This window comes from Ictalurus furcatus, chromosome 6 (assembly GCF_023375685.1).
Source record: "Ictalurus furcatus strain D&B chromosome 6, Billie_1.0, whole genome shotgun sequence".
Lineage (NCBI taxonomy): Eukaryota > Metazoa > Chordata > Actinopteri > Siluriformes > Ictaluridae > Ictalurus > Ictalurus furcatus.
This window is the reverse complement of record NC_071260.1, coordinates 8,794,598-8,820,760: the sequence shown is the minus strand read 5'-3', so window position 1 is coordinate 8,820,760 and position 26,163 is coordinate 8,794,598. Positions and strand designations below refer to the sequence as shown.

At 39.3% G+C, this 26,163-nt stretch overlaps 1 protein-coding gene across 1 annotated transcript in view; it reads left to right on the top strand.

Moving 5' to 3' along the window:
• dnah7 (dynein, axonemal, heavy chain 7) overlaps positions 1-26,163 on the top strand; it is a 134,330-nt gene that overhangs the window by 92,838 nt on the left and 15,329 nt on the right. Inside the window, exons 47-59 of the mRNA XM_053627875.1 lie at positions 414-599; positions 4,271-4,434; positions 9,483-9,637; positions 12,890-13,080; positions 16,989-17,122; positions 17,810-18,145; positions 19,440-19,566; positions 22,369-22,563; positions 22,822-22,914; positions 23,020-23,196; positions 23,747-23,908; positions 24,251-24,451; positions 24,759-24,920. Of these exons, the coding sequence (XP_053483850.1) occupies positions 414-599; positions 4,271-4,434; positions 9,483-9,637; positions 12,890-13,080; positions 16,989-17,122; positions 17,810-18,145; positions 19,440-19,566; positions 22,369-22,563; positions 22,822-22,914; positions 23,020-23,196; positions 23,747-23,908; positions 24,251-24,451; positions 24,759-24,920 (2,283 nt within the window). The remainder of the gene's footprint in view (positions 1-413; positions 600-4,270; positions 4,435-9,482; positions 9,638-12,889; positions 13,081-16,988; positions 17,123-17,809; positions 18,146-19,439; positions 19,567-22,368; positions 22,564-22,821; positions 22,915-23,019; positions 23,197-23,746; positions 23,909-24,250; positions 24,452-24,758; positions 24,921-26,163) is intronic.

The window sequence follows — 26,163 nt, the reverse complement described above, 5'->3', positions numbered from 1 at the left end:
GTTTTCCCTGTTCAATGGAGAAAATTGTTTATGCCATGCTCCCCCAAGCATATCGAACATCACATGCACAGGGGCAACATCTAATTCTTCCCCAAATGCTACCTTTGAGAAACATTTCCTTTTTAATACTCAGCTTTCCTTCTGTTCAGGAATGTTTGTGTGTGTGACACTAAAGGAAAAAATGTTTCGGCCATGGGGATTGGTAACAGTCGAGTTTATGGATGTGACATAGCATCTTAGCAACAACAACAGACATTTTTTTTTAATCTAACACTGGATATGAATTTAATTCATTCGAGCCTCTGTGCCAGGAATGATCAAGGCCTCCATGTTAGATGCTTCTTTTAAAGGATACAATGTTACTATATTATACAAATTTAGGTCAAATAATGTGAGCTAACTATTTGTGATAGGTGGAGCTGTGCAGTAAGAAGCTGGAGAGAGCAGAACAGCTGATTGGTGGTTTGGGAGGGGAGAAGACACGTTGGAGTGAGACGGCATTGAACCTGGGAGAACTGTACACCAATCTAACCGGAGATATTCTCATCTCAGCTGCTATAGTAGCCTACCTGGGGGCTTTCACATCTAGTTATAGACAGGTATACACACAGTAAAGTGTTTACTGAAGTTTGTTTGAAATCTTTGCAAATTTATTAAAAAAAAAAAAAAAAAAAAACTACAAAAGCACATGTGCATGAGTATTCACAGCATTTGCCATAACACTCAAAATTGAGCTCAAGTGCATCCTGTTTCCACTGATCATCCATGAGATGTTTCCACAACTTGATCGGAGACCACCCGTTGTAAATTCAGTTGATTAGACATGATTTGGAAAGGCACACACCTGTCTATATAAGGACCCACAGTTAACAATGCATGTTAGAGCACAAACCAAGCCATGAAGTCCAAGGAATTGTCTGTAGACCTCAGAGACAGGATTGTATCGAGGCACAGATCTGGGGAAGGGTACAGAAACATTTCTGCAGCATTGAAGGTCCCAATGAGCTCAGTGGCCTCCATCATCCGTAAATGGAAGAAGTTTGGAACCACCAGGACTCTTCCTAGAGCTGGCCGCCCGGCCAAACTGAGCGATCGGGGGAGAAGGGCCTTAGTCAGGGAGGTGACCAAAAACCCGATGGTCACTCTATCAGAGCTCCAACATGTCTCGGTGGAGAGAGGAGAACCTTCCAGAAGAACAACCATCTCTGCAGCACTCCACCAAACAGGCCTGTATGGTAGAGTGGCCAGACGGAAGCCACTCCTCAGTAAAAGGTACATGACAGCCCACCTGGAGTTTGCCAAAAGGCACCTGAAGGACTCTCGGACCAAGACCAGGACAAAGATTGAACTATTTGGCCTGAATGGCAAGCATCATGTCTGGAGGAAACCAGGCACCAGTCATCACCTGGCCAATACCCTCTCTACAGTGAAGCTTCATGGTGGCAGCATCATGCTGCCACCACAATGCTGCCATGGGGATGTTTTTCAGCGGCAGGAACTGGGAGACTAGTCAGGATTGAGGGAAAGATGAATGCAGCAATGTACAGAGACATCCTTGATGAAAACCTGCTCCAGAGCGCTCTGGACCTCAGACTGGGGCACAGGTTCATCTTCCAACAGGACAATGACCCTAAGCACACAGCCAAGATAACAAAGGAGTGGCTACAGGAAAACTCAGTGAATGTCCTTGAGTGGCCCAGCCAGAGCCCAGACTTGAACCCGATTGAACATCTCTGGAGAGATCTGAAAATGGCTGTGCACCGACGCTCCCCATCCAACCTGATGGAGCTTGAGACGTCCTGCAAAGAAGAATGGGAGAAACTGCCCAAAAATAGGTGTGCCAAGCTTGTAGCATCATATTCAAAAAGACTTGAGGCTGTAATTGGTGCCAAAGGTGCTTCAACAATGTATTGAGCAAAGGCTGTGAATACTTATGTACATGTGCTTTTTTTGTTTTTATTTTTAATAAATTTGCAAAGATTTCAAACAAACTTCTTTCATGTTGTCATTATGGGGTATTGTTTGTAGAATTTTGAGGAAAATAATGAATTGAATCCATTTTGGATATAAGGCTGTAACATAACAAAATGTGGAATTTGTATATATGGAATATATGTATATATGTATATTCATTTATTCATTCTTTCATTCATCTTCAGTAAACACTTTACTTCAGTAAGCACAGCATGAGTCAGGACTACACCCTCGATGGGACCCCAGTCTATCACAGGGCACCATTCACACACTTATTCACAACTAAGTGCAATTTATTAAAGCCGAGCAATCTTTCATCATGCTTTTGTGAGGTGGGGAAAACCAGCAAACCAAGAGTGAACCAGAGACCTGTGAGCCAGCAATATCTGCTATGCCTCTGTGCTGCCTATAAATGTGTAATAAAAAATTAACTTGAGGGCCTAAACTGGAAGTGGAATTACAATTGATCTTATTTTAGATGAAATCAGACTTTATGAACACAATCCTTTACTTCCTTGGATTGATGGCTAAATCAGCAAGTGCGGGAAAGTTTATTTCACTCAAAAATAGCCCAAACTTTAGTTTCCCTAAAGCAAATTCTTTGCATCTTTTAGTTTTTCAAACACATGCTCCATTTTGTGTAAAAATATTTCCTCACGGGAACGCACAATATCTGCCCTCAATTTCAAAGCATTCGGGTTATTATTTTTGTGAAGACAATATAATGAAAGTAAAGCATCTCTCTCTCTCTCTCTCTCTCTCACACACACACACACACACACACACACACACGCACACGCAGTACACGCACACATTTGTCAGGCACCATATTCCGAACGTGCGACAACCCAGCCCGGTTCTCCATTTCATTTCCGTCTCAAAGCTCCTTGTTTGATGTGACCCAGGCGGCACAAGCATCACATTTCTAAATATTTAACTTAATCATTTTTTATGAGACACACGAGGAGCTATATTAAAATGCCTTTGCAGTCTCTTTGTCATTATTGGCACACACGCCTATGAAAAATGAATGAACCCAGGGAAAATATTTGGAAGCATGCTGTGAGATAATGTTGTGAACTTAGACTAGTGACTGGGGAAACAGGAGCACTTTAACTTCATTGTGTTCCCACAGACGCTCCTTCTATAAAAGACACAGAAGTATATTATGCTTGTGTGTACAAAGCAATTATAGTTTAAAACAAAAATAAAGTCAACCAACCAGCTCAGCTATTAGATATCACTGGTGTATGCTATGCATTTTTATTCTTATCATATTTTAGAAAAGTTATGCTTCCTTTTTTAAAACTGCAGGCAGATCCTTAAAGGGGAAAAAAATATTTAATTAGTCTTACTGTACCATTGCAATCTTTACACCAGGAGAGTTTGAGGTATGTGCTCATTCTTTCTTATAAAAAAAAAAAAGTGCTTAGTATAACTGCTGCTTTTTCAAGCTGTGTTCAATTTTGAGATATGTGGGAGTGCTATCAAATATACACAAGCAATATTCCTAACAGCTTGGAACAAGATATCCTGCTGTCAGAACCCACAAAAAAATGTAGTTCATAGAAGAGAGGTAATATAGTAGCTATCACTGTTGCTTAAAGATTAGGCATACTTTCATTTGAAACAAAACTCTCCAGCCAATATTAAAGCTGGAATTACTATGCATGTGATTGGCACTTCCTGTGATGGACTGACATCTATTCCCACATCATGCCCAGTGTTTCCAGGATAGGCTCAGGATTCACCATAAACACTTACTGAAGATGACTAAATGAATGAATACGATTGGCACTTTAAATGGGTCAGATTTGTAAAATGTGTATTTCACTTGGATAACTTTCTTGAGGAAGTACATTCAAAGCTGACTTTCTTTATACATGAGCTCTAAGTGAATGCTCCACTCAAGAATATCAAACAATATCAAATGAGCATCTTACTATCTGAATGAACTTTTTTTGTATTCATTCATGTTCACCCATGTTAGCATTTTTAGCATGAAATTTACATACAATCACAGTTAAGCTGCCAGAAATCCATTCCATCTCTACAGTGAAGCATGGTGGTGGTAGCACCATGTTCAGCATTACCCTTGGCCTCTTTGTTCTCTTACTAATGCCCTCCTTTTACTGGTTCATTATTGGAGTACCTATTGACAATCTTTTCCTTTAAATAATGGATTTAATGATGTTCCAAACTGACTAATCATGAATTAAGGCAATTTTGCACAAATTTTGAGGATTTTTTTGAGACCTGTGTAAATATAGTTGTAAACATGTATGTGCATTTGTAGAGTGCTACAGAAGAATGGATCGAGCTGTGTAAAACCAGAGCGATCCCCTGCTCTAAGAACGTGTCTCTGATGCTCTCTCTGGGAGAGCCGGTGAAAATCAGAAGTTGGATCATCGCTGGCCTTCCATCAGATAGTTTCTCCATTGACAACGCAATCATCATCTCGTATGTACTTCCTCAAATCCAAACATCCAGGAAATGTTGTCATGTTCGATCATATGTTTGTGTAGTATTGTACTTTATGGAGTCCTGTATTCAGCACCCACGTGGTCCCAAATAGTTTATATTTACTCTCACTCTGTGTGACAGCTGAAACTAGATGTGAGCTTGGCCATCTCAGGGAAATACATGCTATGCAGTAAACATCTTATTGTTCTTACATTGTGATTGCATTATGTATTGTGACATGCTAAAATATATATCACTGAACATAATTCTTTAAACAAGAACATTGTTGAATCTGATTGGTCAAAAGATGTTCATTAGTTTTCTATGACAGCAGCTGTGACAGTTGTGCGAGCTGCAAATCAAATCACATTTATATTAATGCACTTACATATTTTTATTATGTTATCGTTTCTATAGTAATAACAACATACTATTATGTCCCATCCCAGGCTAGGGTCTAGAGTGAGCAAGAGAACAATAATAAATTCAGATTGTGAGTTGCATGGATGATAGTGCTGATGGTGATAGGTATGAGATGGACAGGAGGTTGGAACTATAGCTAAACATTTTATAGCAATTGCACAAAGAGCATTGACAGATAACAACAGGGAATATTCAGGAAGATAGTCTCAACTTGTAAAGCGAATATGAATGGTACCAATGAAAACTACATAACAAAACAGCACTACACTAGTCTAACCTTAAAACACCAAAAGAAAACTAAGTACACTATAGGCTAAACTACCAAAAAATTCATGGAAAAGCATCCGCCCTCTAATATAATGTGTACATTCAGTAGTACCTACATGATATGAGTTGCCTTTCTCAAACCAAAGGAGGTAGCATAATAAAGCGAGAAATTAGCTGACAGTTGACAAACAACAATCAAGGCAGCTAAACTATAGCAAACACTACCACAAGCTAACACTCAAACAAGCAGTCAGTGAGTGAGCTAAAACAAGGGCTCTGGTGTGCTGCTTTTCAAGCCAAAAAATCCACCCCTTTGGCCAGATCTTCATGTTTCTGTTGGTCAAATCAGGTCCAACAGGTAACGATGACTGACCGATGGATCCAACTATAGAGAGACAGCCAGAGAGGGAAGCACGAACAAACAGGGGATGTTTATTTCAGATTTGTTTGAGTCTCCATTGTCATGCATTGTAATAGTCAGAGGTAGCCTACAGATGGAACTTTACGTTTTCTTACTCTTTAACAGGGAGAAAAAAAGAGGCCTGTGAGGGAATAGCTTTGTTTAGGTGCTATAACAATAGTGATAACAGAAACTTACTAGATATTCCACAACATTAAAATATAACTAATGAAAAAAATACAATAGCATTATAGATTAAATTTACAATAGAAAATGTAGTAGAATTCCTGTAGTAAATACTATAGTGTTTTTGAATCTTACTATAATAAAGATACTATAGTAAATTGCAGTGATATGTGGTAATTTGTTGTGATAACCCTACTATAGTAATATAAAATTATTATTTTTTTTATATTACTGTAGTAAATATTCTACAACTGTACTATACTGTACTACAATATGTGTGACAACCTTCACAGCACAGGTGAATGTTGTAAACCTTTGTAGTCCAAATATTATAATAAACATTAGAACACACTGTAGTATCCCATAGTATTCTATAGTAACTCTAATATTTAAAACACTGTTTATAAATTCACTATAGTTAATACTACAGTATGCTGTAGTATACATTAACAAAGTGTAGTAAATACTATAATATACATTATACTACAATCTACTACATTTTACTGTAGTAAATTCTAAAGTATACTACAGTTTATCAATTCATTATAGTTAATACTACAGTACATTGTTGTATATATTATCAAAGCATAGTAATTACTATAATATACTACATTATACTACAGTTTACTACAGTTTACCATAGTAAATACTAAAGTACAGTATACTACAGTATTTTTTCATGTGGGAATAGATAAAAAAAAAATATGATGTCTTACTTTAAAAAAAATTCACAAATGTAATTGTTGGCAAATTGCTGTGGAATAAGGATAATACAACACTGAGGCTAGCATTACAGTGAGGGAAAAAAGTATTTGATCCCCTGCTGATTTTGTACGTTTGCCCACTGACAAAGAAATGATCAGTCTATAATTTTAATGGTAGATTTATTTGAACAGTGAGAGACAGAATAACAACAAGAAAATCCAGAAAAACGCATGTCAAAAATGTTATAAATTGATTTGCATTTTAATGAGGGAAATAAGTATTTGACCCCCTCTCAATCAGAAAGATTTCTGGCTCCCAGGTGTCTTTTAAACAGGTAACGAGCTCAGATTTGGAGCACACTCTTAAAGGGAGTGCTCCTAATCTCAGCTTGTTACCTGTATAAAAGACACCTGTCCACAGAAGCAATCAATCAATCAGATTCCAAACTCTCCACCATGGCCAAGACCAAAGAGCTCTCCAAGGATGTCAGGGACAAGATTGTAGACCTACACAAGTCTGGAATGGGCTACAAGACCATTGCCAAGCAGCTTGGTGAGAAGGTGACAACAGTTGGTGCGATTATTCGCAAATGGAAGAAACACAAAAGAACTGTCAATCTCCCTCGGCCTGGGGCTCCATGCAAGATCTCACATCGTGGAGTTGCAATGATCATGAGAACAGTGAGGAATCAGCCCAGAACTACACGGGAGGATCTTGTCAATGATCTCAAGGCAGCTGGGACCATAGTCACCAAGAAAACAATTGCAAACACACTACGCCGTGAAGGACTGAAATCCTGCAGCGCCCGCAAGGTCCCCCTGCTCAAGAAAGCACATATACATGCCCGTCTGAAGTTTGCCAATAAACATCTGAATGATTCAGAGGACAACTGGGTGAAAGTGTTGTGGTCAGATGAGACCAAAATGGAGCTCTTTGGCATCAACTCAACTCGCCGTGTTTGGAGGAGGAGGAATGCTGCCTATGACCCCAAGAACACCATCCCCACCATCAAACATGGAGGTGGAAACATTATGCTTTGGGGGTGTTTTTCTGCTAAGGGGACAGGACAACTTCACCGTATCAAAGGGACGGGGCCATGTACCGTCAAATCTTGGGTGAGAACCTCCTTCCCTCAGCCAGGGCATTGAAAATGGGTCGTGGATGGGTATTCCAGCATGACAATGACCCAAAACACACGGCCAAGGCAACAAAGGAGTGGCTCAAGAAGAAGCACATTAAGGTCCTGGATTGGCCTACCCGGTCTCCAGACCTTAATCCCATAGAAAATCTGTGGAGGGAGCTGAAGGTTTGAGTTGCCAAACGTCAGCCTCGAAACCTTAATGACTTGGAGAAGATCTGCAAAGAGGAGTGGGACAAAATCCCTCCTGAGATGTGTGCAAACCTGGTGGCCAACTACAAGAAACGTCTGACCTCTGTGATTGCCAACAAGGGTTTTGCCACCAAGTACTAAGTCATGTTTTGCAGAGGGGTCAAATATATATTTCCCTCATTAAAATGCAAATCAATTTGTAACATTTTTGACATGCGTTTTTCTGGATTTTTTTTTTGTTGTTGTTGTTATTCTGTCTCTCACTGTTCAAAAAAATCTACCATTAAAATTATAGAATGATCATTTCTTTGTCAGTGGGCAAACGTGCAAAATCAGCAGGGGATCAAATACTTTTTTCCCTCACTGTAACTACATGCTGTTCAGCTAGCATGTACAGACACACACTGGCTAGACAATAGCAAATAGTCTCGCTGGGTAAAAACTGTGTCTGCCAAAGATTCCAAAATTATTTGGTGGTGTGACTTTCAGAAGATGTAGGTGTATTTTTTTTCATATTTTATTTATTGCTGTAGAATACACTTAAATGTACAATGTTTATTAGATGTGAGTTGTTTGTGGTATAATGTATCATTGCAGCAAATTAGGTGTTACATTACGTTTAAAGTAGAATTGGCATTGAAAAGGTTTTAAAAGTTCTAACTGAGGAGATTTTGACATTACTTTTTTCCACAAGCTAAGTTTGTGGAATTGATCCAAGATCATTATAACGTCCAATAATTATGATATAAATGATAATCTATGGCTTCTGTTTAAACTCCTGTTGACTAAGTGAGAGTATGTTAAAACGTATCTTTTTTTTTTTAATAGAGGGACAGTACTTACCAGCTTTACTTCACTACACAAGATTTGACAGGGCAATAGCTGATGGTATTTTTAGGAAGCAATATAAGAGCCTTTGTGACAATATGTGGAAAAAAAAATCTTACTATTTCTTGCAGTTTGTAATATTGAGAAGTGAATTATGTTTGTGAGGTGAGGAAAGATTAGAGAAATGCTATTCTTGAGAAATAATGCAATAATGCACATCCTGGAGACAATATGTGCTCAAAATAGAAAATATTTACACTGGAAGAATGAAATAGTGTTCTTGATGTTGTTGAAGGTGACTAAGCTGGTCTCATGATAAATGTGTAGGAAAAATGATTTGGTTGAATTGCAAAATATAAACCTGCTCTCCTGTTCTTTGTCCTAATCTGAATCATTATACTGTACTCTATCTTTATCACACATTCCTGGAAACATAACTATTTTGTTTCACATTCTCATTATTAACTTGCAGTCATAAATGTTGAGGACCATGTTGAGGATTCCTTACATGTAAGTGTTCCTTATTGGTCCCACGCATGTTCCTTAAATTCTTTAAGATTAATGTCATACAAAAACCTAACAAGTTGGCAAATGTTATTTTTATTTGTGTGTTGAAAGAAGTTAATTCCTTACATATGACTACCCTTCATGAGCTATAATTTTCTTATAAATGTTTCCTGCAAGATCCACTAATGCTGCTCGCATGTTCCATGTAACTGAAAAAGACACTACTGTTAATATACCCTTCACCCTAACCTTGACTATTCATAATGTTTCAAAATAATACTTCAGGTGGGATTTATGAAGAAAGAAAGGGAGTTTCTTGCATGTGAGTGTTCTTGAGAATGATCTTTACAAGGTCCTGAAATGTTCCTTACTTGTTTCTCAAACATCCCTCCACTGCAGGAACGCAAGGCGATGGCCTCTGATGATTGACCCACAGGGCCAAGCAAACAAGTGGGTAAAGAATATGGAGAAGGCCAACAGCCTGCACGTTATTAAGCTGAGCGACGGCGACTTTGTGAGAATGCTGGAGAACTGCATTCAGTTCGGCACGCCAGGTATTTTGCCTCATATTTGTTTTTCAACATCATATAGGACTGTAATGATATGACTAGTAAGAGACACACTCTATGGTACTTTGTGGTAGAGTAATTAGAGTATTTTCTTTCAAAAACATGTGGCAAAAGTATCAGTACCCCAATGAACAATTCAATTCATTGTCCTCTCCACCTTCTGTTTCAATGGGGTATTAATATAAGGTTGCATCCATATAAATTGCCAGTGTTGTTTATTTTCTGCACACTCCAACTGCAATAACTGCACACTCCAGAGGGTTTTAGTCACTTACACTACAGGAACTTGCCAAAAATGACACATCTTCCTTTGTTAATTTTCTGCTTATAGTTAAATATGCTATCTGGTCAAATGTTTATGGACACCTGACCATCATATTCATACATGCTTTTTAATCATATTCCAGATTTATGCCCCCTTTGCCTTTAAAATAACTCTCCAATCTTCAGGGTAGATTTTCCACTAGATTTTGGAGGGTGGCTGTGGGGATTTGTGCTCATTCGGCTACAAGAGCATTAGTGAGGTCAGACACTGATGTTGGGTGAGGAGGTCTGGGGTGCCGGCATGTCAGTGTTCCAGTTCATCCCAGAGGTGTTCAGTGGGGTTGAGGTCAGGACTCTCGAGATCTTCCACACCAGCCTTGGCAAACTATGCATTCATGCCTTTGTGCACAGGGGTATTGTCATGCTTTTTTGTGCTTCCAACTTTGTGGCAACAGTTTGGGAAAGGAACACATCTGGGTGTGCTGGTGAGGTGGCCACAAACTTTTGTGGACACCTTCTCTTTCAAGTATTTTTTTTGCCAACTTTGTTCCACGTAGGGCTTTCTTATACAACCAAAGTGCATTTTATCCCATTACTGTTCTTTCTTATCCACTCCAAATGGTTTCTTCCTGCTTGTGCACTCTGATCTATTCAAGCAATTCTGCTATATAACCTAATATTTACACCACATGTGTAATACTGCTCCCTCTCCCTAGGGGTCTCTCTTCACCAGGAAACCTGAAAAACTCAAAACGCAAGCTAAAACAACTGAGCAATACTCACATTCTTACCTCTGGGCAATGAAAATTGTGCTTATTTCCAGAACGCACGCTGCCTGGAAGCAGCATAATTTTTGCATGTCTGATCCTCCAAGGCGGCTCAAAGGTGGGCACGAAAACCAATCTGACTTTGTGATCGCCTTCCCTGCCTGTCAGCCCTTTCCCTGAGCAGAGAGAGAGAGAGAGAGAGAGAGAGAGAGAGAGAGAGAGAGGAAAGAAAGAAAGAAAGAAAGAAAGAAAGAAAGAAAGAGAGAGAGAGAGAGAGAGAGAGAGAGAGAGAGAGAGAGAGAGAGAATGAATAGGCCAGATGGCTCTGTTTGTATTTGAATGATTTCCTCAGTATTCACTGTTTTTAGCACTGATGATGAGAAGCACTGCTTTAATTCCCACCTCAGCAACCCTGCATAGCCTTTGAGTAAATAGGTGTTATTGTGAGTTATAGTTTTTGTCAGTTGTTTGAGCAGAAATTGATAGGGGTTTTACACACTGTGAGCTCAAACGTGGCATATGAGAGAGAGAGAGAGAGAAAGAGAGAGGGAGAGAGAGGAGGCATGGTAACTCAAAAACATCAGGATGTCAAAATGAGGGACACAAGACAAAGCACATATAATACACACTGTTGGCATCATTTATCTAGATGGATACGAATAGATTTATTCGTACATCATTCATATGGTGTTTACACAAGAAATCTGATATTCAGGAAAATCCCATAATTTCGAAAAAAGATTCATATCCTACCCAGGCTCCTGAGTGTGTTAAGAAGACTAACTAATGTAAACCTTGACTTGATCAACTTCAAATCATTTTTTTTTATATATATGGAATATACTGTCGAGTTTAAATTGCTTATTTTTATTATGTTTACAGCATTTACTGTAGCAGACACCCTTATCCAGAGCGACTTACAGAAGTGCTTTGGAGTATCTATCAGAAACACATCCTCATGCTAGTTCACTAGGTCAGGGACCAAGAGTACCATCAGGTACTTTTTGTGAAAACTAATCAATTTATATTATTGGCATTAATCAAAGAATATGATAAATAAAGAAAGCGAGCCAAACACAAACCCATAAATGAAGACAAAACGAATCATTCAGTTATGACAAAAGAAATTGCACCATATGTCTGTGCTTGAACTTTTATGGAGTTTTGTGGGTGTTATTACATGCAAATGAACGGTATCTGGAACAAGTGGTGATCAACATATGTGCACAAGTATGAAGAAAATCAGCGTAAATATGACCGACAATTTAAGTTCGGTTTGTTATTTTTTAAAGTTATTTTTTACTTGTACCACATCAGATTTTTTTTTTTTTCATTACATTACTTGATTTTTAAAAAAGATTCTACAGGGTGTCCCCAAAGTCTCTACACATAGGGGAAATTAACACTTTTTAGCAAAATGTCTTCCAAAAGTTTTCATACTTCAGGGTCACGGGGAAACCTGGAGCCTATCGCAAGGAGCATCGGGCACAAGGCAGGCTACACCCTGGACTGGGTGCCAATCCATCGCAGGATCGCAGGGCACAATCACATACACATTCACACACTCACACACATACATTATATGTATATATATATATATATATATATATATATATATATATATATATATATATTCAGATAGCCTTTAAGAATGCCTTTGACAAAAGAAGAATGTATTGAAATCATTCTCATGGATGGATCGGGAAGCTGTCACAAGGTTGAGATGGACTTCACCAGGAACATCACACACAACACTTTTGCCAAACTTATTAACAACTCCAAAAAGACCGGAAGTGTTGCGAACCAACTGAGAAGTGGACATCCACGAACATCAACAGACAAACCAACGTCTCATATGTTTGCAGACTTTTGGGACACCCTGTACATTAAGTTTTGACTATTGTTGCATTTCCCACTATTTTATCCAGCCATTTTGAAAATGAACTATTATGTATTTCCTGATATACTGTTTATGATATAGCAAGATCATTACAGGAGATGGGGAAAAGCAGTCGAATGAAACAAATGTCTCACACACACACACACACACACACTGTTTATAGTCTAAATTATGTGGTTTTATTTGTATTACATCAAAGATACTGGCTACAGGACTGTGCCATGATGAATTTCATACTCTCTGAAAATGTGAAGTTGTACTGTACATGGTAGCCTGTACTACCACACACAATGACTTGTCTTCCAGTGCTGCTGGAAAATGTGGGTGAGGAGTTGGACCCCATTCTGGAGCCTTTGCTGCTGAAGCAGACGTTTAAGCAGGGCGGGAGTGTGTGTATCCGCCTGGGAGACTCCACCATAGAGTACGCACCGGACTTCCGCTTCTACATCACCACCAAGCTACGAAACCCACACTATCTGCCAGAGACTTCAGTCAAGGTAGGGCTCACACACACACACACACACACACACACACACACACACACACACACACATACACATGCTGCAAATTTGTACATTGCCACCCACCTAGCAGATCCCAGGGTGCACTGTTATTCAGAGGAAAACTGGAAAATAAACCACAGTACAATGTGTTCTGATTCAGATAAACACGCACACGCACACACACACACACACACACACACACACACACACACACAGTGTTCTTTCTGTGCTTCCTTGTCCCTCCTGTTCAAACACAGATAGCTCTGATTTAATCTTGTGATGAAAGGCTGTACTCTCCAAACTAGAATATAGCATTAGAGACAAAAGACTGCACAAGTGCTGAAAGTAACTTAAGGCTAAGGTACTGCTATTTGCCCATACCCCCCCCCCACCCCCCCCCCCCCCCCCCCCTTTGCCATCCAGTAGATAAAAGAGAAAAGATCATTGTTGGAGATCATAATAGTGGCTCTCACTGCTTTCAAAGCTGTGCAGATTGTTTGGGTCTCTAACATCTAAAGCTGATATCTCCATCTCATACATGCGTGCAGCACAGATGTGTGGCTGACAACAGCAGGACACACTCTCAAGACCTGGTTTTGTTCCATTAAACAAGTAAAACAAAAAAAGCTAAATTACCTGTCTCAGATATATAGGGAAAACAATTAATGAAGCAGTGGTCCATCCATCCATCCATTTTCTATACAGCTTATGCTTCAGGGTCACGGGGAACCTAGAGCCTATCCCGAGCCTTGAGCATGGGTCACAAGGCGGGGTAAACCTGGACAGGGTGCCAGTCCATCGCAGGACACAATCACACACCCATTCATACTCTTCGGACATGCTAATTGGCCTACTATGCATGTCTTTGGACTGGGGGAGGAATCCGGAGTACCAGGAGGAAACCCCCACAGCACAGGGAGAACGTGCAGCGGTGGGAATCCAACCCCCAACCCTGGAGGTGTGAGGTGAACGTGCTAACCACTAAGCCACCATTTAGTGTTACAATTGATTGCAATATTTTAGAATTAACTTATGAACGATGTGTCATAGTTTTTATCATATGGATTGACACCATTTTTATTTTCAAACTGAGTATGAGTCTCACCCCGTCCAGGGTGTCCCCCGCCTTGTGCCCCGAGTTCCCTGGGATAGGCTCCAGACCCCCCATAACGCTTTCATAATGTTTTGACTCATCAGTGTATGTTAGAAGCATATGGTTTATTTGAATTACAATCAGGATGGTCAGGATAGATACCAAATTTATACACAAATTTCTCAGCTGAAAATGATAACAAGAAAGAATCAGCATAGTAAAACTGTGCTTTAATTTCTGATAACGTTTCTCGATAGTGGACTGTGCAGAAAGCAGAAAGAGGATAACTAGCAGAAATTGCTGTAGATAAACACAAATGGGGTGAGGCATTAGCTTTGGATGTTTGTAATGAAGGCCTGTGCAAGATCACGCTGATCTATTTCGCATAATTGCTGCATGTTCATGTCTGAGGCAGAAACTCAGCTGCAGGGAACAGGTGTGTGTATGAGAGTGTGTGTGTATGTGTGTGTATGTGTGTGTGTGTGTGTGTGTGTGTGTGTTTGTGTACGCACCCCTAATGAATCAGCTTCTCCCTAGCAAACAGATGCAGAGATATTTCATGCAGCGAGCTATCTCTATCTTCATCTGTCATGAATAATAAGCCCTAGCACATCAGATGTGCTCAAATTTGCATTCCTATATCCCACAGTCCCATAGATATGCAAGATTTTTATTTCTAAATAAAGGGGCATCAGGAATCTTTGGAAATGCTTCTTGAATCTTTCTCTTTATGAGCACTGTCATCCTTACAAATTGAAAGGATTCTGTAGCAATGAAGCATCTTTGTGTCCTTTTTGCTAAGAGTTGCAGTTTGCCGGAAGCCAAGATGAGATCTTACAAATTTCAGTATTGTATATTCAAGGCCAATTGAATTTATTTTATAATGCATTTTTTATAGCACTATTCCTTTTCCAGCATGAGATGAAACTATCAGTCACAAAAAAAAGAATGAATCGTTATATCACCTTCAGTTTTCGAGCTGTTTCACCTATTCAGTCTTGATGGATGCCTGCCTCAAATGGCGCATTTTAAGGCCCTGCCAATATAACAGTGATGCATTTGATTTGCTTGTAATAGTGAAAATATAGACGACAAATTCAAAATGCTCCTGAAACAAGAGTTAATCATATTCATTGTCTATGGCATTACTTCACTGAGCAGGCATAGGATGAAGCACCTTCTTCTCTTTCACAACTGTAATCTATTGCATACAATCTGGCAGCTGCATAAATAAATAAATGCGAGTTTGGAAGGAGGTGCATAAGATGGACATGTAACTAACATTTTAAAGCAAAATGAGCAAAAAGCCCTGACCTCAACCCCACTGAACATCTTTGGGATGAACTGGAATGCCATCTACACCCCAGACCTCCTCATCCAACATCGGCTCCTGATCTCACTAATGCTCCTGTAGCTGCATGAACACAAATCCCCACAGCCACACTCCAATATCTAGTGAAAAGCTTTCCCAGAAGAGTGGAGCTTATTATAAAAGCAAAGGGGGAATAAATCTGGAATAAGATGTTCAATGGGTGTATTGGTTAGGTGTCTACAAACTTTTGGCCACATAGTATATGTAACACACATGTACAGGTGCAACTGAAAAAATTATAATGTCATGTAAAAAAATCTATCTATCTATCTATCTATATATATATATATATATATATATATATATATATATATATATATATATATATATATATATATATATATTTCCTGTAATTTAGTTAAAAAAGTGGAACTTTCTTATATTCTTGATTCGTTACAGATAAAATGAACATAAATGTTGACCTTGTGAAAAGTATGTTAATTTATGCACTCAATACTTGGTCGGGACTTCTTTTGCATGAATTACTGCATCAATGCGGCATGGCATGGAGACAATCAGTCTTTGGCACTGCTGAGTTGTTCTGGAAGCCAAGGTTTGATAACTGCTTTTAGCTCATCTGTATTGTAGGGTCTGGTGTCTCTCATAGATTCTCTATGGAGTTAAAGTCAAGTGAGTTGGCTGGCCAATCAACCAAAGTAATACCATGGTCAGCAAACCAGTTACTAGTAGTTTTGGCACTGTGGGCAGGTGCCAAGTCCTGCTGAAAAAGGATATCAGCATCTCCATAAAGTTTGTCAGCAGATGGAAGCATGAAGTTCTCTAAAATCTCCTGGTAGACGCTGCAATGACTCTCGACTTGAGAAAACACAGTGGACCAACACCAGCGGATGACATGGCACCCTAAATTATCACTGACTGTGGAAACTTCACACTGGACTTCAAGCAACTTGGATTCTGTGCCTCTCCACTCTTCCTCCAGACTCTGGGGCCTTGATTTCCAAATGAAATTTACTTTTATTTGAAAATTGATTGTGGTTGTGTGTACTGAACCAGACTGAGAGATTAAAGGCTCAGGAAACCTTTGCAGATGTTTTGAGTTAATTAGCTGATTAGAGCTCTTGTCAAGTCAAGATTTCTGTATTATAAATTCTTTATTGTAATGTTTTGAGATACTGGATTTTTGATTTCCATGAGCTGTAAGCCGTAATCATCAAGATTAAAACAATGGGTGTTATGTACCCTGTCCATGTTGTCCCCCAAGTTCCCTGAGATAGGCTCCAGGTTCCTCGTGACCCTGTGTAAGATAAGTGTTAGTTAAAAATCAAATAAAGATATTTAATGCCTTTTTACACAGCAACAGAAATCAATTTTGAAAGACACCAAACATGAACAGCAATTAAATATAGTTAAACATATGTAGTCTGATTAGGAATTGTCTGTGCCAGTGATTTATCCAAATTCACTTTCTATGTTTAGGTAACACTTCTGAACTTCATGATCACACCTGAGGGAATGCAAGACCAGCTGCTTGGTATAGTGGTGGCTAGAGAGAGGCCAGATCTAGAAGAGGAGAAACAAGCCCTCATCCTGCAAGGAGCAGAAAACAAGAGGTATGACCAGAGAGAACTTTTATTTCCCAATAGCCCTATTATTTCTGTAGAATATGGTACCAGTTGTTATGTGGAAGTTTCTATGAGTTTCTACAAGAGTGACTGAGCTCACTTGAACTGTGAGCAGTTTAGGACAGTGGACTTGGATAATCTAGATGTTTTGGTTGTGTTTAACTCATGAAGCCGCTTAAGATTAGACCAGTTAAACAAACCAGTTTCAGAAGGTGATGAGATCAATCAGATGCATTAGTTTTGAGAAAAAACACAAGTTTTGTCAAAGCAGGAACATACTTTTTGGTCCTTGTAAAGGCACAGTGGTGGCAAACGCTACAGTTCTGACTCCTAACACTTTGGGACAATGTTATTGGAAAATAATCAACTTCGGGGTGGTAAGAGTAACTCTGCTTCATATCGGGGAGCATCGCACCACCCAATTGTTGGTTATTTTTCTATAACAGCACATCCCTGAAGTGTTTTATTTCTTACATAACCAATGACACTTATCTCTCATAAACAACAATAAATGTTTTCATCCATTTTGAATTGTCTAATAATAATAATAAAAAAATAATAATAAACATCAAGTTGATTGCAATTGCAGTGTAATCTTGAAGATGTTTTGTGACATACTGTATCGAAGGGTCTTACCTACTAGACTGCCCTGATAATGCCTTCCTCGTCCTGCAGACAGCTTCAGGAGATCGAAGACAAGATCTTGGAAGTACTCTCGGCGTCTAAAGGGAACATCCTGGAGGACGAGACAGCTGTCCAGATTCTCTCCTCCTCCAAAGTGCTGGCCAATGAAATCTCAGAGAAGCAGGCTGTGGCTGAGGTGACGGAGAGAAAGATTGATGAAACACGTATGGGCTACACACCTATTGCAGTCCACTCTGCCATCTTGTTCTTCTCCATCGCTGACCTGGCCAACATTGAACCTATGTACCAGTACTCACTCAGCTGGTTCATCAATCTCTTTATCTTATCCATCGAGAACTCGGACAAGAGCGAGGTTCTGGAGCAGAGGTGTGAAGCCACATTAGTTGTTTAGTAGAAATTGTGTGTATTTTATGACTATGTTTTGTGTAGGTCATTGTATAGGAGGTTCATTTGTTTGTTTTAATTGTCCAAGATATTTTTATAAAGATTCTTTAGAAGACATTAGGTTATCTTTTAGCTTACAGTTAGCCTCAAAAAACAGGCTTTAACACATTTTTTTTTTCATCTTTTCATCAACAAAATATAACCAAAAGCAAATGCATAGAAGAAATTTGTTTTTGCCTAAATAGTAAATACATCAGCTGTGGTTATTTAGCAGACTTGAGGATTCAGCATGCTTCTCTGAGCCTCTTGAGGCTCTGAGCAGTAATCAATAATCTGAACAGACATGTTGGATTGTTTATTTTTGGCCTAAACTATATGTTGGAAGATATGCATATGTTCTTGGCATACCTTCACATTTAGCTGATAGATAACAGATGGAAATCTGCATGACTCTGGCAATCAGATTTAAATCAAAATAAGAAAAAAAAAACTGTTTTAAATGAACTGTCACTGGCACCTACAATTATCAGACTGGTGGCAGATAATTCAGTTGGACAGCAGCTGTGTAAACTGAGCACTAACCATTTTTAAACTTCAAAGGATCTTACATATAATTCCAGTCTGCATTGTAGCAGGATCTGAAAATTCTTTGTTTTTACCACCAAGATATTTCTTCCCTGTGTGATAAACCACTTAGCTGTCTCAATCCACTTTAAACTTTTACTTAAGTATTTACCAGCTCAGGGCATTAAGCACACTAAGGTCAGAGCTAAAGAAAAACTGAGCAAAATTGGCTGATGCATCAAATCATATTGCACAATGGTACATTCAACAGAATTCTTGATATTTGTCCAGTCTGTTGCTTTAGCCAATATTGTATTTGCTCAATATTCAAGGTGTTGAGTTGAAGTCAAGTGTAAAGTAATAATTGTATTGTAGATGTTGTTGTATTGTAATGTTTTTTTGTTTCCTTAATATTTTGTAAATGGAATGGACACATAGCTAAACACAAAATAAGTGCAAGCTGAACCTCATGAAACCTCATGAAATCACTTAACTAGTAACAGAGCACAATGTTGATTTATTGCATTTTAAGAGCTTTATAGGAACTTTAAAAGCTAGAAAACATTTAGCTATTGGAGATGCTTACCTTTTATCGGCATAATGATCATTCTCTGTAAAACTCTTTAAAGTAAGATCGTATTTTTAAAGTCATTGCACCAAGTTTTTGACATTATTCATTTTTTCTTCCTTGCCGATTTGCCTGTGTGCCCAGATTGCAGATCCTAAGAGACCACTTCACATACTCGCTGTATGTCAACGTGTGCCGATCACTCTTCGAGAAGGACAAGCTGCTCTTCGCCTTCTGCCTCAATGTCAACCTGCTTAAACATGAAAGGCTTGTGAGTGCTTCCTTTCCACAGCCATGCTGAATACCTGCAGTGCTCACAAAATGTTATTAGAGAAATCAATCAGCTAAGTTATTAGATACAATGAGCATAAAACTGACTGCAATTAATATTACATGCACAATTTAAATATAGAAATAACTGAATCCAGTAATAATAATCACATATTCTTATGGCACTCATCAGATATAGTAATCTACATATTGTAACTAGTGCACACCTTCATAGTGTAGTGTATAAAAATCCAAAATCTAATGCTGCATTTGTACAGCTGAATTTATTTCCCAAGGATCAATACTCTGATAAATGCTTACACATTTATTTCTGTTGAGGTGGGATGAGGCAGAGGGCCTCAAGCAAACAACATCCAAGCAGATTATCAACAAGGCAATATACACTTAACTTTTTTCTTCTTGTGCAAAATAATACCTGCCATTTTAGAAGACACCCTGTTTAGATCATGTGGCATGAAGGCCTGATTATTTGTGTTTTGAAAATGTTTTATGATCTAAAGATCTCAAATCTATGAATTCTTTCAGTCATCCAGGTTATATTGAATATCTTGTATTAAGCATGGATGAACAAGCGTTTCAATCGTGAAGACTTATCTGAAGGCCTCCTTTAGTTCTTTAGTGAGAACTCCTCTGCAACATGATGATATGCAGTACAGTGCCACGAACAGAGCACAAAATTTGTATTTTGTTGAAAGTAATAATCTTTTTGAGGATCAATTTCTCAGGTGAATAGACTCAGCAGTCTAGCTTTTTCCACATAACTCCCAAATGCTTCTTGGTGAAACACAGTTGACACTTGATATGGTTTTAGGGAGCAACATACAGTATCTCTTGTGGTGCTCACATACTGTACAGGCCAGATTAATGGAGCAATTCTGATATTGTTGCTATATTCACACAATGAAATTTGATGAAAGAACTGTCCACACAAGAAAATATATATAAGGAATAACATACTGTACATTATACAATTTATAATCTAGCGAGCCTAGACAGCAGTGAGCTGAGCACAGACACACAGGAGGCCGTTTAAGTGACAAACGTGGAGAGTTTTATTCACTACTGTGAGCATGTGGGTGGAAAAGAGGTGCAGTGGGGTGAAGTGCTCAGGGGTTGGTGTCGTCCTCGGGGCTGCAGAGGGTGTGCTGGGGTCTTCCAGTGTGGCTGAGATCCCATTCGGCAGTCAGGGAGCTCTGTGGATGCAGCCAGGCAGCGAAGTCCTCCGTCGTGTCTGAATCTTCTAGAAGAAACACAAAACATAGCATTAGTCACGTTTCGGGAACTTTCTCTCCCCTTGCTAGTGGAGGTTGGGCCTTTTATATGCTCCCGCTGACTGCTATCTGGTGGAGAGCAGCCGCGCTGATAATTAGCCGCCAGCCGTGTGTGTGTCTGCCACCCCACCTCACAGCCACGCGCTCTCCGGCTGTCCAAAACATTGGTCGTGCTGAAGCGGAGCTGTCCTTTCGGTACCCTAGCGGCAGTCGCGGGAGGAGCGCTCTTTCTCTTTTGTACGTCGGCCGCTGGCCTGTAATCACAATAATAAAGGCTAGAGCGGTGCATTAGTTTCTTAACCACACGGTCTGGAGTTTGTTATTCTGTTTATACCAGAGTAACTTGTGGAGCGTCCACTGTACAAGTCTTTATGTACAGTATGAGCTGTTACTATGGAAACAATAACATATTAAAATGAGCACATTAATATAAACATTAATAAATCATTCATGTTACATCCGGATATGGTGCACACCATCCAACCAATCAGATTAGAGAATTCAACTGCACTGTGGTATAAAAACAATCGATATCTTGTAGCCTTTGGACAAATTTAGCATGCCCAGACAACTAAAATGTACTTCTATATAAGTACATTTGTTTGACGTAAACTAAAACACATTAATTATGTTCATATTGAAATATCTGTGATGCGTTTTTTCATTCAAGTGCTAATTTGTTGGTTGGTGCTGTATTTTCATTATTCCCATCAGAAGTTTGCGGTTGTCTGCCATGTTGGTGTCACACTGCTCATGCAGTTACAACAGAGTGTAATACTTAATTTCAAAAACGATCTCAAACATTAGTTATAATGGTCAAGTTTTGCTGTTGGCTGCTAAAATCAAAAAGAGCAAGAGCTTCTTTCCTTACTCACCATTTTTCATTGTTGTTCAATGTCACATTAGTGAGAAATCCAATGTAGGAGGAGTGTAGACAGCAAACATTGGACTTGATGTGGCAGAATGTACTGAGTTACAGCATCTTGGCTAGTTAGCGATCCACAACTTTATAGGTTGTTATTAACATGAAAGTTGGAACATTGGAACCTTATGAAAGGACTAAAGTGCTGCTGCATCATTTCCTTTAGATATAAACTGAAAGGTTAAATCCTACTGGCATGACTATCAGCAAGTAGATGAACAGCATTTTGGGTAATGTAGAAACTCGTTAATCAAAGTGAATATAGACCACCATGTCCAGGGATGAAGTTTAAACCAAAAAAGTCAACTCAGAATTTAATTACAAAATAAATCTTGGACGCAACTGAAGATCACATGTTAATTATAAAGATCAGTATGCATGTTCAGTGTGGATTTGTCCACGTTTGATTCTCTAAATCGAGATTCACTCTGAGACTGCTGCACTCCTCTCATGTTATTATTTTTTTTACAGCTGTTTAATAAACACAGGAACCATATTGCAAGACATACACTAATATAATATGGATCAGGAATAATATAAGATTGTTTTATAATACGATCTTGTGTTTTCCTGACACTTCATCCTGTAGATCGATGAGAATGAGTGGCGCTTTCTGCTGACAGGTGGCGTGGGTCTGGATAACCCTCACTCCAATCCTTGCATGTGGCTGCCTCAGAAATCCTGGGATGAGATCTGCCGCCTGGACGAGCTGGAGTGCTTCAAGGGCCTGCGCAAGGACCTGGCCCGCCTCAGAGATGGCTGGAAAGAAGTGTATGACAGCAAGGTGTGTTTAATAACTCACCCCATGTCACAGTAGTATGGAAATGTATGGAAAATGTTCTTAAGGAAATAATAGATGAGATGCTGAGCTCAGCTCCTAGTTTTCCTTATTGGACCTGAAGGAACATTATCCAAGATGTCTGTGTTGGGTTGTTAAAGCATGGCAGTGGAAACTATGGTTTCTATGGTAGTGAGAGCTGTGTGTGTATATGTGTGTGTGTGTGTGTGTGTGTGTGTGTGTGTGTGTGTGTGTGTTACATAGGATCCTCATCACACACTTTTTCCTGGAGAGTGGCAGGAGAAACTGGGACAATTTCAGAGAATGTTGGTCATACGCTGCCTGAGACCAGACAAGGTGAAACAATCATGTACATCTCTCAACACTGAGTTTCATACATAGTGCAATTCACTTTGTTATGAGTGCTAAAAACTGAACTTTTCCCTACTTGTTCTCTTTCAGATCAATCCTATGGTGCAGGAATTCGTGTCAAACAGCTTGGGACAGCAGTTTATTGAGGCGCCACCCTTTAACCTGGGGAAGGCATTTGGAGACAGCCACTGCTGCGCTCCCCTCATCTTCATCCTCTCACCAGGTTCTGACCCCATGGCAGCTCTGCTGAAATTTGGAGACGAACAGGTTAAACATGTCCCAATCTGATTCATCCACTAAATTTGACCACTTCTTACAGTTTATACCACAGCGATATTGAATTCTCAAATCTGATTGGTCAGAAGGTGCTGGTTTTCTGTAACAGCATATATGGTAATTGTGCAGACTGTAATTCATATGATAAGTTGCTTCTATTGTAACAACTTATTTAGAATAACTTGTAAAAGACACTGTTGATATGGTGAAATTTTATGTTAGGAGATGTTTGTATAACATCTATGTAATGAAATGTTATGTCATTCATTAATATATTAACGATTGTAATCATTGACAAATTACTGTGGAACAAAACACTTTCTAAGGAGGTGTAATAGGAAAGTATTCCACTTCAAGGTGGTAACAGTAACAGGCTGCATCACACCACCCCATCACTGATTATTTTCTTATAACTGCTGCCCTGTTGTGTTTTATTCCTTATGTATTCATCCTTGTTTTCAATGTTTGTGAATAAAAGTGCAGTAGGTTACAGTATGTTACACTCAATGCTAACCACTGTACCTTTATGTGTTACTTGCAGGGCTTCACAGGGAATAAGCTGACCTCTCTGTCACTGGGCCAAGGCCAGGGTCCCATTGCGATGAATATGATTGAAGTGGGAGTGAAGGAAGGCACCTGGGTGGTGCTGCAAAACTGCCACCTGGCCACATCCTGGATGGCCACTCTGGAACGGGTCTGTGAGGTACTGCTGGATAACATGGTTTATTTGAATAGGAGTGAGATGAAAGTTGAAACTAGAAGTATAGTTTTTTGCAACATTTTGTAGAAAGTAGTCATTACATTGATAGTTGAACCAGTTGCCCAGAAGCTAGTTTTGGTAGTAGGAGAAATTGGTGATTATTGTTTGTGGTGCAAGAATTAAGTTGTGATACTTGTGATATTTGGAGGAAACTAGTTTTTACAGTTTGTTGTAGTACTTGAAAGTAAGCACTGGTTTTGGTTTAGTGTGGTACCAGTTTATGATCAATAAATCCCACACTTTTTCCATACCAACATTTGAAAGTTTGACTTTATTTTCCTCCAGGAGCTCAACCAAGACACCACTCATCCAGACTTCCGTCTGTGGCTAACCAGTTACCCGTCACCTAACTTCCCTGTGGCCGTCCTTCAGAATGGTGTCAAGATGACAAATGAGGCCCCCAAGGGGTTGCGTTCCAACATCATCGGCTCTCTTTATATGAACCCCATCTCCGATCCGGAGTTCTTCAACAGCAACTCAAAGCCAGTGAGTCTGGGGTTTTTCTCAAAAAGTAGGATGGGGCTAATGTGGAACATCTGGTTTAGTGATTGAGAGAGTATGTGATAAAGGAGTAAATGATATAGAAAAATGTTTTAGCCTCTCCAATATTCATGTAAACACGCCTACTTTTCAAATTGCAAAGCATTTGGATGGGAACATAGGTGTTTTGGGAAAAAGGTTCATTCATAGGAAGACGTTTTCTTCACTCAGGTGTTTTATCATTAATGGCGTGGTCATGAGTTTTGTATATCTAAAAGTTTAATTTGTGTGTGTGTGTGTGTGTGTGTTTTAGGTTGTGTTCAAGAAACTCCTTTATGGCCTGTGTTTCTTTCATGCTCTTACCCAAGAGCGAAGGAAGTTCGGCCCCCTGGGCTGGAATATCCCCTATGAGTTCAACGAAACTGACTTGCGCATCTCTGTCCAACAGCTGCATATGTTCCTGGACCAGTATGAAGTGAGGACACACACACACACACACACACACACACACACACACATCCCATCCACTTCTGCTCGTCTTTTCATACAGACATCAACCAATTCTCACCCGCCTGCACTCTATCACATGCGCTCTTAATACAATCTCTGTGTCTCCGACTTTATTTTCACGCACCCCACCAATACTTTAATAAATCCCTCTGAAGAAGCATGAAAAAAAATCCTTGACATTTCCACAGCTTCAGAGCCGTTTTCAATGCTACTCTTGCTCTGCCTTTCAAAACAAGCACTCTGCATAAACTGATCAAGAACCCCCTGAAAAAAAACACACTGACATTTCCTCTGTGGCATTAGCAAGGGAAATTTCAGCAGGAAATGTCACGATCTGAGCGCCACCAGCTCCACCTTTTCATTTCTGAAACCCCTCGGAAGTGTTTCTGAACTCGCCAACTGACACCTAGCACTGCAGCACATAATGAAAAGAGTCTTTGGTGTGAAAATGAGACACCAGCATAGGTTGTTGCTTTTTTCCTAATCGAATGAGACAGTAGGGAAAAGGAGGCAGTGAGACACTGCCATTAAAGAGTTTTTTTTTTATCTGCTGAATGTACAGTAGGGCCCAAAAATCTGAGTCCAATATTATTATTATTATTATTATTATTATTATGAAATCTGTTATTTCATCACTTACAATGAAAAGTGCTATTTAAAACCGATAGTAGTCAAAGTCTAGTTATTGTACTAGAACGTAGGAATGTATGAAATTGTTAAAATATGTTTATTTCCCTCTTCACACAAATTCATGTCACCATATGTTTAATTAAGATGTTTAATTATTGTTGTCTGATATTGACTGAGTGGACAAAAGGCTTGACTTAAGCTCTTACTCACACACACCTCTCAACATTATTGCATTTTTGCATAGAAGCACTGCATTTTAAAATATATAAAATATGCAGAAAGAACAGTCATCTTTTCTCCCCCTAGCGAAGATAGCAGATGAGCCAATTGACATATGAATCTGGAGTGATTGACAGATGGGGTTTTAAACACTCCAATATTAACTGATTAGGCTCATTGGCATTTCTAAATTGGCTGTACTGTGTGAGTGTGTGTGCGTTTGTGCCCTGCAATGGGTTGGCACCTCATCCCCTGCCTTGTGCCCCAAGTTCCATTGGATAGGCTCCAGGTTCCCCCATGCCCTGTGTAGGATAAGCAGTATGGGAAATGAATGGATGGATGGATAATTAGGAAGTGAT